The following is a 16878-nucleotide window of genomic DNA, read 5'->3' as shown; positions in this document are numbered from 1 at the left end:
TTGGCACATACAGGTTGGAACTGATAAGAGGGAACTCTGGAGGTGGAACACTTACATCTATTGCCTTATTATTGCTGGAACACCTAGCGCTGTGCCATCTACTGTACAATATTTATTCATGGAATGGAAGGACATTCATACTGACACGGCAGCAGTGTCTGTTTGATACTTCAGCTTGCACAATCTGGGGACCCTCTACAATCACTACAATTGAATTATAAACTTGACTGTAATCTTTCGAAATCCCTGAGTTTGTGAAAGTGTCCCCTAATGCTGTTGAAAGCAAAGCGTAATCACAAAAATATTAATTGGATTTAGAATTGTGTTCTCTTAGCTCACTTGATATTTTGAACACTGATAAAAAATAAACAAACAGAATTTCTATTTGTGAAAGCATTCTTACTTTGCAGCATTTTTTCACACCTGGCCTACAACACTTTTGTACCATACTGTGGCTACTAAACGCAGGCGCGGATTTACCATTAGGCACTATAGGCACAAGTCTACAGGCACCTGATGGTGGAAAGGTGGCTCACTCCCCTCCCCAAGTGCCTCCCTCACTCCTTCCCTATGCAGAGTCCAGATCAGAATGTAAATGAGAGGTTAATCACCCTGTTCTCGGCCGTCCACTTACTAGATCTCCCTTCATTCAGGTGCTAATACTTAATACTTAATACTGAGGGTACTGCTGACCACCTGAGGAAGGGCTCCACCTGAAACATATAATGTGTCTATCCATTTGCTTCAATACAGCATGTTGCCACATACAGCCCTTTGAGTGCCATGTCCTTTTGTTTGTTTTGCCTATTGGATTAACAGAAGTGGTGTACCTGTTGGATGCTGGTTGGTAGCCGGATAATCACCGGTTTAGAGATTGGGAGCTTGTATTCAATTCTTTGGCTACCTAATACTAAGGGACGCTTGTAGCTACCTATTACAGGCAACCGAAGTAAAGGAGATGTGACAGCTGAGACAGCCAACACAGTTGCAGTGCAGTTTTGTGGGGGTTTGTAGGTTTATGGAGGACAAAGTCTAAGGTGCCAGGACATTTGACCCTCCTGTGTGGTAAATCCAGGCCTGACTATATGTCTTTCTGATGTGTTTTTTTTTTTTTTTTTTTTTTTGCAGTAAAGTAATAAGGCTCTGCAAGTTACATTATTTTCCTGTCTTGTAACAGTGACTGGTAAATATTACCTGCATGCTGGCATCCCATCTTCTATAATACATACTCCATTGTTACTGCAGATATTTTGTTCACAAAGTACAGGCTGTTGAGGAGATGTAGGAGAGGTAGGCTGGGGCAGTGGCTGTGATTGCTTTAGGTAGGAGATGTCTGCAGAAACAGAGAACAGATCAATAACGTGTCTACACCTATACTGAAGCACTGACAAGCAAACCAGAAATTATAAGTTAATTAGGAAGTTAGAAAGTAATTGTTAGCAGACACACAGGGTCGGACTGGGACACTGGGGGCCCACCAGAGAAATTTCAAACTGGGGCCCACGCGTTCTATGATTTAGAGCTCATATACCCTACCCTAGTGGTCCCCATAACAACATTGCCTAGTGGTATAGTTATCCGCCTCCCTCCCCTATACAGTCCCCTGTACTCTGTACAGTGCTGCAGCGGATGTCAGTACTATATAAATAAATAAAAATCAATAAATATATATCTTCTTGAGGTCGGGCTGGGTGGGCGGGCCCCATCAAGTCAGTCACGTCCTCCATCTTCAGCAGCACCACGGCTTCTCCGTCCTCAGCATGCTGCCTGCAGCTCCTCCTCCCAGGCCCTCCCTAGCTGGAGGGCAGCCTGGCAGTGTCTGTGTAAGCACCACACACAGCATGCACGTCGGGATTTTGGGTTGGGACCCATCAAGGAAAAACCTGTCCTCCCGATGGCCCAGTCCGACACTGCAGATACAGTACACTACATTTTGTTTTGACTTGAGATTGCAGGGTCAGTCCACCCAAGACTGATATTTCTACTAAGTCTTCTAAGTCACTCATTAGCTCTTATGATCATGGAGTCCAGGAGTAATTATTCTCCTACTGACTCATTTGACCATCATGGTTTTTCATCTTTGCCCCTGAACTCATGCTGAAATATCAGGCTTGATGTATTTTACTCCAAAACACTCTGTTCTTATTGTAGCAAACAGGTTCTAACTTACCTGTTACTAGGATGAGGTCACTGATTGGTTGCTATGAAATAGAAAATTATGTCTTTTTGCATTCTGAGGGAAAAAGGCAAGCCCTCTGAAACCAAGCAACACCTGGCTTGTATATGGCTGCAGGAAAAGGGCCTCTCAGCCAATTTAGGCTGGGAAGACACTAGGCAGAAACGCTAGCGTTCGTGTAAGATGCAACGTTTATGCGTATAATGTTAGTCAATGGGCCGCATATAAAAAAACGCATATGCGTTTTGTATGTGTTTTAACATATGCATTTTAAAAAATGCTGGTTTTATTGCATAATTTGAAGAATGCACCAAAAACGCACATAATGAAAGTCAATGGTGGTGCAATGTAATGCGGTTTGTATGCATTGTTCATGCGTTTTTATATGCGTTTTTGAAAAATAAACTATGTTTTCTGATGTATTTCCGCTTCCTGTTGACTTCCTAGTGATTTGCATAAAACACAATAGAAAAACGCATACAAAACGCATAAATGCAAACCGCAAACGCATTACAATGCACACAAAACACAAAAACACATGTGTGAGAACAAAAAACGCAAACGCATAGAAAATGCATGGAAAACGCAATACAAATGCACAAACGCATATGCACAAAAATGAAACGTGTTCCGCACTGCTAAGTGTGCACCCAGCCTTAGGGTCACATACTGTGCAGCACAAATGCACAGTATCTGAGAACTAAGGCTGGTTTCACACTACAAATCGGCGTTAGCGTTGCGGTGCTGCCAAAAACAGGCCTTCAGGGAACACTGCGTTAGTACATGGTGTTCCCTGTCTGGCATCCATCCTAACAGGAAGTGACGTTTGCAGTTCTGGGTATGCGGAAGTGCACGGAAGCAAAGTGTAAATATATTCTTCCATGCCGCGATGCCGCAATTCCAACTTGTTTAAAGAACCCTGCATCGCCATAAACTAACATGACTTCCGGGCCAATGCAGATCGCCGCAGGTCGCTGAAGGAGCCTCGCTGTAACGAAAGGCATGCGCTAGTGTTAAATCTGGCACTTCCGGCGTAGCGTGCTGCAACACGGGAATTATAAACTTCCCCATAGACTTTCATTAGGCTGCACCGCATTTAATCCACCAGCCATTGCTGGTGGATTAAAAAGCATTTTATTGACAAGGTGTGAAAATATCTCCAGGAGCAAACTCAGGAGTGAAAGTGAATTGTATATGGGCCCATGTGTAATAGTGACAGCAGAGCTCTGTATCCTGGTCAGGAGCCATTTTCATGATTATTGCGAGCCAATCACAAAAATCACAAAATTAAACAGGGAAAGGACAACTCTGGTCCTTAACCTCCTTGGCGTTCGGGGTAAGCCGCCGGAGGGTGTCGCTCAGGCCCTGCTGGGCCGATTTGTTTAATTTTTTTTTTTGCTGGACGCAGCTAGCACTTTGCTAGCTGCACCAGCACACTGATCGCCGCACGCCCCCCCCCCCCCCCAGACCCCGTGCGCTGCCTGGCCAATCAGTGCCAGGCAGCGCCGAGGGGTGGCCCGGGACTCCCAATGACGCCATGGCGACGGGGGAAGCCCTCTTTGAACGGGATTTCCTGATCGGAGATCGCCGAAGGCAATCGAAGAGGGCGGGGGGATGCCGCTGAGCGGCTATCATGTAGCGAGCCCTGGGCTCGCTACATGATATAGGAAAAATTTTTTTTTAAAAAAACTGCTGCGCTCCCTCCTGGCAGATTTTTTTATACCGCCAGGAGGGTTAACCATTTCAGCCCACGGGTATTTTTCACCTTATGCATTAGAGCAATGTTCACCTCCCATTCATTCGCCAATAACTATATCACTAATTATCACCATGAATTGATCTATATCTTGTTTTTTTCGCCACCAATTAGGCTTTCTTTGGGTGGTACATTTTGCTAAGAATTATTTTTTTCTAAATGCATTTTAACAGGAATATTAGGAAAAAATGGAAAAACATTAATTATTTCTCATATTTCGGCCATTAAAGCTTTAAAATAATACATGCTACCATAATTAAAACCTATGTATTTTATTTGCCCATTTGTCCCGGTTATTACACCATTTAAATTATGTTCCTATCACAATGTATGGTGGCAATATTTTATTTGGAAATAAAGGTGCATTTTTTTAGTTTTGCGTCCATCAATATTTACAAGCTTGTAATTTAAAACATGTTCGGAATATACCCTCTTCACATGCATATTAAAAAAAGTTCAGACCCTTAGGTAAATATTTATGTTTTGTTTTTTTAATTGTAATTTTTTTTTCATTAAAAAATGTATTTGGGTAATTTTTGGTGTGGGAGGTAAACAGTTAATTTTAAATGTAATAATGTGTGTTTACTTCATAAAAATGTAAGTAGATGTAGTTTTACTATTTGGCCACACAATGGCCACAGTCAAGTTTTTTTTTTAGTCCAGGAAGTATAAGGAGGATGGGAAACTTTTTTTTCAGAAAGACTGCGGCTTCTGATAAGAAGCCGTCTGTCGTTCTACCAGGGACTTAGCTCCATGAATAGGAACTATGTGCTTATTCATTGATCTCCGGGCCAATGGGGGGCGGCACAGGAGCACGCAGCAGCTGTTTGGACGTGACAGTCATGTCCAAGTGGCTAAAATGGTTAAAGTGTACCTGAGATGACATGTGACGTGATGAGATAGATATATACAGTGGCAGAAATGCAGACACCTATGCTGTGCTCCTTTTCTTTTTTCCCTGCCTGAAAGTACTAATATCCAGCTAAGCATCTCCAGTCAGAACCCAGTCGGGCTATAGCATCCCACGCTGATAAATTACAGCTATTAAACACTTTCCTAAGCAGATAACTGGGCTTCTGACTGCAAGGGATAGATAAAAGGGTCAAGAGTTCAAGTATTTTATCTTTGGGATGCTTTAGACACTGCAATTCAGCATAGACAATATAACATTAAAATTACTTTGTAAATGTTTAAAAACAAAATAAAACCACAAGATGTTTAAAAAAAAAGTCATTTTTAGGAGTAGGATTAGCAGTAGGGTATTGTACCGTGTCAGCCACTTAGCTTGCTTACTCTTATTCTTTTAAAGAGGAACTGTTGCAAAGATCTTAAAATTTAAAACGCATACAATTAAGAAGTACCGTATTTTTCGGACCATAAGATGCACTTTTTCTTCCCCAAACATGGGGGGAAAAAGTGCCTGCATCTTATGGTCCGAATGTTCCAAAGTTTGCCCCGCCGCAAGTTGTCCCCGCCTTAGTCCCCGCGGCTGTCCTATCCTCCCGTCTATCTATGGCACCTGTGGGGGGTTTGCAGTCTGTGGAGGGGCTTGCAGGATCCTAATCTGTTTGTTATACCGCGGCTGTTCCGGCCCTCTGTATAGGCGTGTTCCCGCCCCCAAATGCCACCCCCAAATGGATGCACCAGGTTTAGTATTTTTTTCCCCTGGTTTTTATCCTCTAAACCTAGGTGCGTCTTATGATCCGGAGCGTCTTATGGTCCGAAAGTACATTTCTCCCAGAGTAAATTGAGCCATAAACTACTTTTTTTCCTATGTTGCTTTACTTACAATAAGAAGTAGAAATCTGTCATTACCGACAGATTTTGGACTAGCCCAGCTTCTCATAGGGGGGTTCTCAGGGTTTTCTTTATTTTTAACAGCACTTAGTGAATGGCAGTTACACCTTCCAACTACCAAAATAGTGTACAGCGAGCAGGGAGGCTGGCCAGCACCTTTGTAAAAATCTTTTTCAGGGAATGTCTTTATAAAGAATAAAGGCCATGCTGAGAATCTACTACCTACTTTGAGTGACAGCAACTTAGGAGATAAGTAATTTATGGCTCATTTTACTCTGGGAGAAATGTACTTCTTGTTTGTATGTGTTTTAAATGTTAAGATTTTCGTGAAAGTTCATCTTTAAGTTAGCCAATAAATGGTATCATCCTGTTTCAAAACTTCTTGCTTAGGAGTAGGAGGACAGATTGTTTATCTCATCTGTTTATTTTCACCTTGGGTTCACTTTAAACTGGCCAGAACTATCCAGACTTGAGGAGGTTAAGAGAAAAGTCATAAGTAATCATCACTTAAAACTTTTCTTTATTTTTCTGCACCATGGTACCCATAAAAGCTGCAGCGGCATATATTACACAATAATAACTTGTGGCCTACCTTCCACAGATATCAGGATGAAAGCATCTCCTCCTTTCGTAAAGTCTCTGCTATAAACAGATTCTTCAGCTTTGAACAGCAACTTTCCATCCCCTCCAGTTAGTTTATAAACAGTTCCATTAGGGTATGCTAAGGAAAACCCTACATCTGCAGGATTATCCCATGATAGATAGCTGTGATCTGAAAGCAGATACAATTACTCATCAAGACTTGCAATATATCATCTATCACCCTTAAAGGTTTTTCACTTCTATCAGTACAGTGGAAACACATTCAATAAGCAAAGCGTTTAATATCTAACACAGAAATAAAGGTGTATTTTTCAGTTATTGCAAAGATAACAGTAATATACCCTCATGACATACATTTTTAAAAAGTTGAGTCTCTAAGATAACTATTTATATTATTTTTTTATGTTCAAATGGTTAATTTTGGTCACTATGGGAGAGTGGGGCAAGTAAGATGTTAATTTTAATGGGAGATTTATTTAAAAAAAAATGTATGTAGATATCATTTTACTATTTAGCCGCAAGGTGTCCCCATGCCTTTTCTTCCTGTGTGTACTGTTAGTACGTGAACAGGAAGTAACGTGTATATGTGTTACTGTGTTTGTTACAATGATCACAGACATCTCATGTATTGGGTACTGCAGATGTAAGCCAACAGCGATGTTTTGTGTTTTCTTTCCATGCATGTTTGAGGAAAGAAGACATTCCCCTGAAAGATCACAGTTGATTTGCACCTGCAGTACCCAAAGAAGATCACAATCATTTTGGGGCGTAACTATAGTGTGTCTGAACCCCAGCAGATATCTAACACCCTCCTCCCCCCCTCATTACCACCACCACCACCACCAATGTCACATTATTTAGCTAGGATTTTCAATTCTTGATGGTTACCCGTAACCCACAAGTATCTGTAAGATGAGAGAAACCAGAAGCCCAATGGTGCAGTAGATTGGTATATGAGATATATGTATGTATATATATATATATATATATATATATATATATATATATATATATATATATATATATATATACAGTATATATTTTTACAAGGGTCACTGCCAGAGTCTGTGCTGTGGGAATTTAAACCGTTCCTGCTCAGTATCACAGGTCTGTTACCGCAGATGCTAGTTGGTCACTCTCCTTGGATAGGTTATGTTGTCTTAATGTGCATGAATAAATATTTTTTTCCAGTACAATTGGTATATTCTTCTGAGAAGGTAAGACAAATACTTCTCACTTATACCGCAGCATATAGTTATTATTAATTATCAAGGAGAAGTAGGGCCCACTCCTGTAATTAATGCAAGGCAGCAGGGGAGTGCAACACATTACACTCTTCTTCAGAGGTGGAAGCCACATGGTGATTGGCTGCCAGGAGTGTGGACCCTCCCCCTATTGTTATGCCCTGCTTTTTGCATTAGGAGCAGACATATTGCAGTCCCTGGTTTTCACTTTGCACATATACATTGAATCTGTGTCAGCTTGTAGAGCTGGGCATGTACTCTGACTCCCCATGTAATGCTATGAGCTGCTGTATTTATATGACACAACAACACGTCACTACAGTTGCCCGGTTTACACTGGGACAGATGAAAAACTGATCTGTCTAAAAACTGATCCGTGGAAAGTATCAGTTTTTAAAGGAATCCGTTTGGACAGAAAAAGGTGAACGGATATAGTGGTTAACTTTGGATCTGGTTGTATCCGTACTCACCTGTTCTGTTACAGTCCACTAAACCATTCATTTTTTGGGGCCAATGTGACCTTGGCCTTACCTTATCGCTTGTTTGTAAATTTCTAACCTGATGAAAGCTGATTGGGATCTGTTGTAATACTTTTCATGTTGGATGTTCTCTGCTGAATATTAGGGTTTTGGTCCATAAACTCTATCGTAGCTTGTCGCCATGGACACGGCCATTGGAGGGTATGATCATTAGCACCACTTATCAGAAAAAGATATGCTGCTAGGTTATATGGTGACTTCTCTGTGTTAAATTCCAATAGTCCAATCTGATAGGCATAGCCATCTTTAGAGTAGAAGGGAGGACTCAAGAGGACTGTTTTAGCCACACCAACACTGAAGTTTCTGATGTGCCAAACATTCTCAGGGCACTGTGTTTCAGAGAGGTTTATGTCATCAACAGAAATGCCACCCACAGAATTTCCATGTCCTTTGATTCCTTGAAACACCACTCTAAACTTATCCGTTGCATTTAATGAAGAAAAATGAAGCTGCCAGTAATCAGCAGGTTTTCCTGTAAAACATACAACAAATATTAGTTGACTAATGTAATTTTACAAACTACGGGTAACCTATCATGTTAACCAGCTCTTCTTTAATTGAACAAATCTTGCAAATAAAAAGCAAACAACATTTTGGGTGAGCTCAACCTTATGTGCAAATGGCAAACTCACCAAAAACTTTGCCATTAGTGATGGCCGAAGTAGTGATGCAGTTTTCCATTTATCTCCCTGCTGTATGTGCATCAAATTGTAAGCCCCTTTAAGATCAAGTTTGGTAAAAATATTGGCTCCTGCAAGTTTACCAAACAAATAGTAATGGATACCTATTTATAGTGATCTTATTAACCCTCTATAATGGATACAGGGTCTGAGACTAGCATCATTTTTCTCAACAAAAAAAGAAACCAGCACCCGCAGGAAATGTGGAAGGTTGGAAAAATCCTTTGGCTAGATCTCACTTATATAATATATCTCTTTTTGGACTAACTTATCTAACTTATATAATATATCTCTTTTTGGACTAGAGGGATTATAAAGATTACTTTTAAGGCCCATACACACATCCGTTTTTTACGAACGACGGGTCGTTTGAACGTCCCGTCATTCAGTCGTTCGCCCGCTAAATCGGGCGTGTGTACAGACTGTCGTTCGCGTGACAAGGGTAAGTTTGAGCGATCCGCCGGGCGGATCGCTCAAACTCACCCTTATCACGCGAACGACAGTCTTTGCACACGCCCGATTTAGTGGGCAAACGACTGAACGACGGGATGTTCAAACGACCCGTCGTTCACGAAAATCCGACGTGTGTATGGGCCTTTAGGTGACATAGTTCCAGAAAGCAAATCTACGGAGCAAACATAAGATTGATAAGGAGGATGTACAGAATGCCTGAGGAGAAAATACTTCACCAAATTGGTGATAACATGGAGGCAATTGTTTGATATGCATATCAACACTGTGTACAGGTATTTTTTTCTTTATGTTTGTTTGTCATAGTCTTAGTCTGCAGTTTATCCTAATGGATAAAGTGAGAGCTTCATCTAGGGTAGTAGGTGTGACATGACTTACCAAATTATCTTTAACCCATATAAGTACTGATCAAGAAGGACCAGATTATTCCACCTGGTTGAAACTGACCACCTACGAAATTCAGAAGCATATTAAAGCGGAATATAACCCAGCATTTCATCTTTGCTCTAAAACATTATTTACAGCATATTAAATGCAACCAGAATTTTTTTTTACTAGACTAGCATTTTGAAGGGTTACACACAGAGCTTGAAAGTACAATGTACTGAAATGTGGAGGCATCCAAACTTTAGATAATGTTATCTTGTGTTTACTTAAATGTATCAAGTGAGGAATATAACACATTCTGACTGTTGAGAAGCAGCTCAACACATACAGAGAGTCAAAGTATGTCTTGCCTTCACTACATAATGAATAAAAACAGTTATTAATAAAATGCAAAGTCAGCTCACAAAGCAAATAACTGTACTTTTGGGAACCTATAATATAATGAATAATAATACTTATGCACAAATGCAAATATGATAACCGTATGGCATAAAAACGTAGGAAAACATGATTTTATTGAATATCTTGTCAGGGTTTTAAACTGCTTTAATCCAAGCGGAAGCCCTTACAACAGAGAAAATATCATGGCCACACTTTGAGATCCGGTCCGAGAAGCCTTAGGACAAACAATACATCAAACAAGAGTTCATAAAGTGCTAAACTGCCTTCTGGCCCCAGTAAATTTCTCCGGTAAAGGTAACTTTCGTTCTGCAACTGCAACTACCTCTGTTGTTGTGGCTGGTTCAGTAGTTGGAGCTATGACTACCTAATGGGTTGTAGGAGGATTGGCATGTACTAGAAGTTGTCTTACAGCTTCAGTAAGCTATTCAATTTGCCACTGCATGCCCTCCATGATAGAGTTTTGTGTGGCATGTTGTTTTGTCTGGCCTGGCAGTTATCTCATCTTCCTTCAGTCCCTGTGCCCCAATTTGACACCACACTCTACACCTAACGCTGAGCAGTGGTGCTCAGCAGAGCTCGAATATTCGAGTAGCTCGAATATTCGAGCTCTTTTTCAGCTATTCGAGCTCGGTATTCGAGCTCCGAATAGCTGGAGCTATTCGAATGGGCTATCCGAGTACACTCGAATAGCCCATTCACTATTCGAGCTATTCGAGCAACCCGGCGCTATTCGAGCTCTGTACCGAGCTCGAATAGCGTCATAGCCCAGATTGATGTCCTTAGAGCCAATCAGAGGGCTCCCAGGCCCTCTGACGGCAGCCAATCACAGAGGGGGACCCTGGCCAGCCCCTACCCTATAAATAGCGGCCGCCATGTTCCGTTTCTCCATGCTTGCCTGAGACTTGTACAGAGAGAGAGTTGCTCCTTTGTGCTTTGGCTTAGCAAGTGCTCTATTGTGATCATTTACCTAGCGTTTTTGCTCACCTACACCTGCCATATACACCTATATTGTTGTTAGTTAGATAGACATTGTATTTTAGTTAGTAGCTTGTGTGTTACATTAGAGACAGGCAGCTGCTGCAAGCTTACAGGTTTAGGCCTCAGGGGGGCCTTGCCTCTGTGGGCAGCTGTCCTCTGTTTATTTCTCTCATCTATACCAGTATTTCTGCTGTCCTTTACTAATAGTATTGTAGTTATACTGTACTAGGAGTAGGACACTCACTGACTGTCACTGTTTATAGGCTACTAGCTAGCTCCTGCGTGTGTGCACTCACTCACTGTCTGTGTGTACACACACTCTATTTCCTTCTGATTACTGATAGATTATTGTTAGTTAGTTGTACTTACTTACTACTTACTCTTACTGTACCCGTAGGGACACTCACTGTCACTGTTCATATAGGCTACTAGCTCCTGCGTGTGCGCACTGCACTCACTGTCTGAGTGTACACACACAACACACACTCTATTTCCTTCTGATCGCTGATTGATTATCGTAATTAGTTAGTTCTACTTACTGTTACTACTTACTCTTACTGTACTAGGAGTCTAGGACACTCAGTCACTGTCCATAGGCTACTAGCTCCTGCGTGCGTGCACTCACTGTCTGAGTGTACACACACCCACACTCCATTTCCTTCTGATCGCTGATTGATTATCGTAATTAGTTAGTTGTACTTACTGTTACTACTTACTCTTACTGTACTAGGAGTCTAGGACACTCAGTCACTGTCCATAGGCTACTAGCTCCTGCGTGCGGTCACTCACTGTCTGAGTGTACACACACCACCCACACTCTATTTCCTTCTGATCGCTGATTGATTATTGTAATTAGTTAGTTCTACTTACTGTTACTACTTACTCTTACTGTACTAGGAGTCTAGGACACTCAGTCACTGTGTTCATAGGCTACTAGCTCCTGCGTGCGTGCACTCACTGTCTGAGTGTACACACACCCACACTCCATTTCCTTCTGATCGCTGATTGATTATTGTAATTAGTTAGTTCTACTTACTGTTACTACTTACTCTTACTGTACTAGGAGTCTAGGACACTCAGTCACTGTGTTCATAGGCTACTAGCTCCTGCGTGCGTGCACTCACTGTCTGAGTGTACACACACCCACACTCCATTTCCTTCTGATCGCTGATTGATTATTGTAATTAGTTAGTTCTACTTACTGTTACTACTTACTCTTACTGTACTAGGAGTCTAGGACACTCAGTCACTGTGTTCATAGGCTACTAGCTCCTGCGTGCGTGCACTCACTGTCTGAGTGTACACACACCCACACTCCATTTCCTTCTGATCGCTGATTGATTATTGTAATTAGTTAGTTCTACTTACTGTTACTACTTACTCTTACTGTACTAGGAGTCTAGGACACTCAGTCACTGTGTTCATAGGCTACTAGCTCCTGCGTGCGTGCACTCACTGTCTGAGTGTACACACACCCACACTCCATTTCCTTCTGTTCGCTGATTGATTATTGTAATTAGTTAGTTCTACTTACTGTTACTACTTACTCTTACTGTACTAGGAGTCTAGGACACTCAGTCACTGTGTTCATAGGCTACTAGCTCCTGCGTGCGTGCACTCACTGTCTGAGTGTACACACACCCACACTCCATTTCCTTCTGATCGCTGATTGATTATTGTAATTAGTTAGTTCTACTTACTGTTACTACTTACTCTTACTGTACTAGGAGTCTAGGACACTCAGTCACTGTGTTCATAGGCTACTAGCTCCTGCGTGCGTGCACTCACTGTCTGAGTGTACACACACCCACACTCCATTTCCTTCTGATCGCTGATTGATTATTGTAATTAGTTAGTTCTACTTACTGTTACTACTTACTCTTACTGTACTAGGAGTCTAGGACACTCAGTCACTGTGTTCATAGGCTACTAGCTCCTGCGTGCGTGCACTCACTGTCTGAGTGTACACACACCCACACTCCATTTCCTTCTGATCGCTGATTGATTATTGTAATTAGTTAGTTCTACTTACTGTTACTACTTACTCTTACTGTACTAGGAGTCTAGGACACTCAGTCACTGTCCATAGGCTACTAGCTCCTGCGTGCGGTCACTCACTGTCTGAGTGTACACACACCACCCACACTCTATTTCCTTCTGATCGCTGATTGATTATTGTAATTAGTTAGTTCTACTTACTGTTACTACTTACTCTTACTGTACTAGGAGTCTAGGACACTCAGTCACTGTGTTCATAGGCTACTAGCTCCTGCGTGCGTGCACTCACTGTCTGAGTGTACACACACCCACACTCCATTTCCTTCTGATCGCTGATTGATTATTGTAATTAGTTAGTTCTACTTACTGTTACTACTTACTCTTACTGTACTAGGAGTCTAGGACACTCAGTCACTGTGTTCATAGGCTACTAGCTCCTGCGTGCGTGCACTCACTGTCTGAGTGTACACACACCCACACTCCATTTCCTTCTGATCGCTGATTGATTATTGTAATTAGTTAGTTCTACTTACTGTTACTACTTACTCTTACTGTACTAGGAGTCTAGGACACTCAGTCACTGTGTTCATAGGCTACTAGCTCCTGCGTGCGTGCACTCACTGTCTGAGTGTACACACACAACACACACTCTATTTCCTTCTGATCGCTGATTGATTATCGTAATTAGTTAGTTCTACTTACTGTTACTACTTACTCTTACTGTACTAGGAGTCTAGGACACTCAGTCACTGTCCATAGGCTACTAGCTCCTGCGTGCGTGCACTCACTGTCTGAGTGTACACACACTAAATTTACTTGTGATTACTACTGATTATTGTAACTGCTAGTTGTACTTCCTGACTGTTACTACTTACGTACTGTACTAGGGGACACTCACTCAGTCACCTCACCAACCAACCCACTCCATTAAAGTACCCCACTTTTCACCCGCCCTTTTACAAAACTTTTGTCTATACGCCCAAAACATTTAAGATGTCTGGAAGTGGCAGCCAGCGCGGTTTGGGCAAGGGGAAGGGCAGCAAGGGAATCAGGAGGAGAGGGAGCAGCATTGTGGCAAGCCGCGGCCGCGGGCGCGCCACCATGCACAGTTCCGCAGCAGCAGCGTCAGTGGCTAACATTCCTCCCATAGCCACTGGCCGTGGACGCCTTGGGCGCCGCCCAGCAGGAGCATCTGCAACTCACGCTGCAGAGACACAGCAGCAGCAGCGTGTAGCACCTGCTCCCATTTTCCTCCAGCCGGGTCGGAAACGTCCCATTGAGGAAAAGGATGCAGACACTGTGGTGCAACTCATGACGGAGGATGAGCAGCCCGCCATCAGCTCTGCATCCGAGGCCTCCACCCTCACCACCACCACCACCACCACCACCCCTGTTCGCAGCAGCCGCCCAGCAGGGCCTGGGGAGGAGGCCAGTTCACCGTCAGTTGGCGACCTGTCATTCAGCAGTCTTTTGACCCCAGGCATCATGAGTCAATTGTCTGCTGTTGTTGGCGATTTTGAGGAGGAGATGCTGATGGGCACTTTAGGGGATGAGGGATTGGACAGCAAGACTGTGGCGACAGTCAAGCAGCCCATCCATGCATCAGGAGAGGAGTTTGGGGGGTCCTCATCCCAGCAGGACATGTTTCAGGAGGGGGAGGATGATGATGACCCGGTGACAGACAGAGACTGGGTGCCACCACCTCCAGGGGATGTCGTCCTCAGCAGCTCTGAGGAGGAGGAGGAGGATGCTCTTGTGGGCCTTGCAAGGAGGCGCATCATTGCAAGCATTGGCAGCAGCAGTAGGCAGGTCCCACAGCCTGCTGGTGTCTCAGGCTCAGCAGCAGCAGCAGCAGCATCTGCCAGTACCACCACCAGCCGCACCCAAGCCCCCCAAGCCCCCCCCCCAACCACCACAGGGAGACAGGCAGCAGCGCTTCCATGCCGTAGGGGGATGTTTAAGTCACCAATCTGGCGATATTTCACCATGCCCACTGTGTACAGCAAGTACGCCACTTGCAACCACTGTCAGCGGAAGTTGAGCAGAGGTGCAGACCCCTTAAAGTTCTGCACCAGCTCGCTCATCAACCACCTTGCGGCTAAACATTTCCACCAGCATGAGGAGTTCCAGAGGCTGAAGGCATCTGGTGCTGGCAGTGGCACCACACCCATCACTGCACAGCCTTCAGCAGCAGCAGCAGCAACAGCAGCCACCCGCCCTCCTGCTCCTCCAGCAGCACCAGCAGGAGTGCGGAAACGCACTGCTCCTCCCCCCTCTGCAACTCCTGCCGCCGACACTGAGGCCTGTTCTGGCAGCCAGTCCTCAGTGGCCTCCTCTGCTGTGTCTGCTGATTCCCGTGTCAGCAAAAGGCCACGCCAGAGCCTTTTGAGCGAGTCCTTCCAGGGGGTGGTTAGGGCTCTGCCTCCCAGCAGCCGTCGCGTGCGGCAGCTGAACGGCTTGCTGGCACGGGCCATGTGCTCCCAACTCCTGCCGTACACGCTCGTGCAGGAGGGGAGCGACATTCGTGCGCTGCTTGCTTGCGCAGCCCCAGACTGGCAGCTCCCCAGCAGACACTTCTTTGCCCGCAAGGCCATTCCTGCACTGCACCGCTTTGTGATGGCCAATGTGGAGCGAGGGCTGGAGCACGCGGTTGGTGAAAGGGTCCACGTCACCATGGACTCCTGGAGCAGCCGCTTCGGGACAGGCCGCTACCTGTCCTTCACTGTCCACTGGGTCAGCTTGGTGGAAGGGGGTGAGGATGGGAGAGCAGCAGCGGGCACAGCAGCAGCAGCAACACAGTGGGTGGTGCCACCCCGCAGGGTCAGGGGAACTGCAGCAGGTTCCTCCGATCCTCTGCCATCCTCCGGCACACCTGGCCAAACCCCCCGCCTCAGCAGCAGCGTGAAGGCCCGCCACTGCCAAGCGCTGCTGCACTTGGTCAGCCTTGGGAAGACCAAGCTGACGGCAACCCATGTGTTGGCCAAACTCCAGGAGCAGGAGAGGATTTGGCTGACCCCCAGAGGCCTCAGAGTCGGAGAGGTGGTGGCCGACAATGGGGCCAATCTGGTTGCCGCAATAGACAGGGGAAACCTGACCCACATCCCCTGTCTTGCCCACGTGCTGAACCTGGTGGTGCAGAAGTTCCTGCGCACCTACCAGGGGATGGGCGAACTGCTGGAAATGGCAAGGAATGTTGTGCGTCACTTCCGGCGCTCGGCTGCAGCCTGTGCGAGCCTGGAAGACGTGCAAAAGGAGCTGGATCTGCCACGCCATCGGCTGATCCTTGACGTTCCGACTCGCTGGAACTCCACCCTGGCGATGTTGGAGCGTCTGGTTGAACAGAGGCACGCTGTCAAACAGTACCTTGCCCTGGCCACTGTTTCCGCAGCTCAGAGAAGGGACAAGACCAGCAACATCCCGTCCATCGTCCCCGATGATGACTGGAGGCACATGCAGCAGGTGTGCTTTGTGCTGGCTCCCTTCCTGCAGGCCACAAACATGGTGAGCAGGGACCATGCTATGGTCTGCGAGTGGGTGCCCCTGGTTTCTCTGCTGAACAGGGCCCTCGATGCTTTGCTGGAACAGGGAGCGGCAGCCTTGGACCAGCAGGAGCGGCAACCAGCTGCGCAGTCCACCTCTGAGGGGGAGGAGGAGGAGGACTTGGTGGAGGTCCCTGACCTGGCTGCTGATGAGGGGGATCAGCACAGCGCAGCTGAGTTGGTGCGGGGGTGGAGAGAGGATGAGGCGGCAGAGGAGGAGGATGAGGACAGCACTGACGTCAATGTGCCAGCAGACGTGGCCCGCCTCTTCCCAATGGCAGCGCACATGCTGACGTGCCTGCGCAGGG

General features: G+C 45.1%; 1 protein-coding gene across 1 annotated transcript in view; it reads right to left on the bottom strand.

The window, feature by feature from the left end:
- Positions 1-1190: 1190 nt before the first annotated feature.
- Positions 1191-16878, bottom strand: part of LOC137519411 (meprin A subunit beta-like) — a 74518-nt gene continuing 58830 nt past the window's right edge. Inside the window, exons 11-13 of the mRNA XM_068238366.1 lie at positions 8135-8587; positions 6322-6501; positions 1191-1333 (exon numbers count right to left, since the gene is read on the bottom strand). Of these exons, the coding sequence (XP_068094467.1) occupies positions 1191-1333; positions 6322-6501; positions 8135-8587 (776 nt within the window). The remainder of the gene's footprint in view (positions 1334-6321; positions 6502-8134; positions 8588-16878) is intronic.

Source organism: Hyperolius riggenbachi, chromosome 5, assembly GCF_040937935.1.
Source record: "Hyperolius riggenbachi isolate aHypRig1 chromosome 5, aHypRig1.pri, whole genome shotgun sequence".
NCBI classification, from domain to species: domain Eukaryota; kingdom Metazoa; phylum Chordata; class Amphibia; order Anura; family Hyperoliidae; genus Hyperolius; species Hyperolius riggenbachi.
This window is presented reverse-complemented; position numbering and strand designations above follow the sequence as displayed.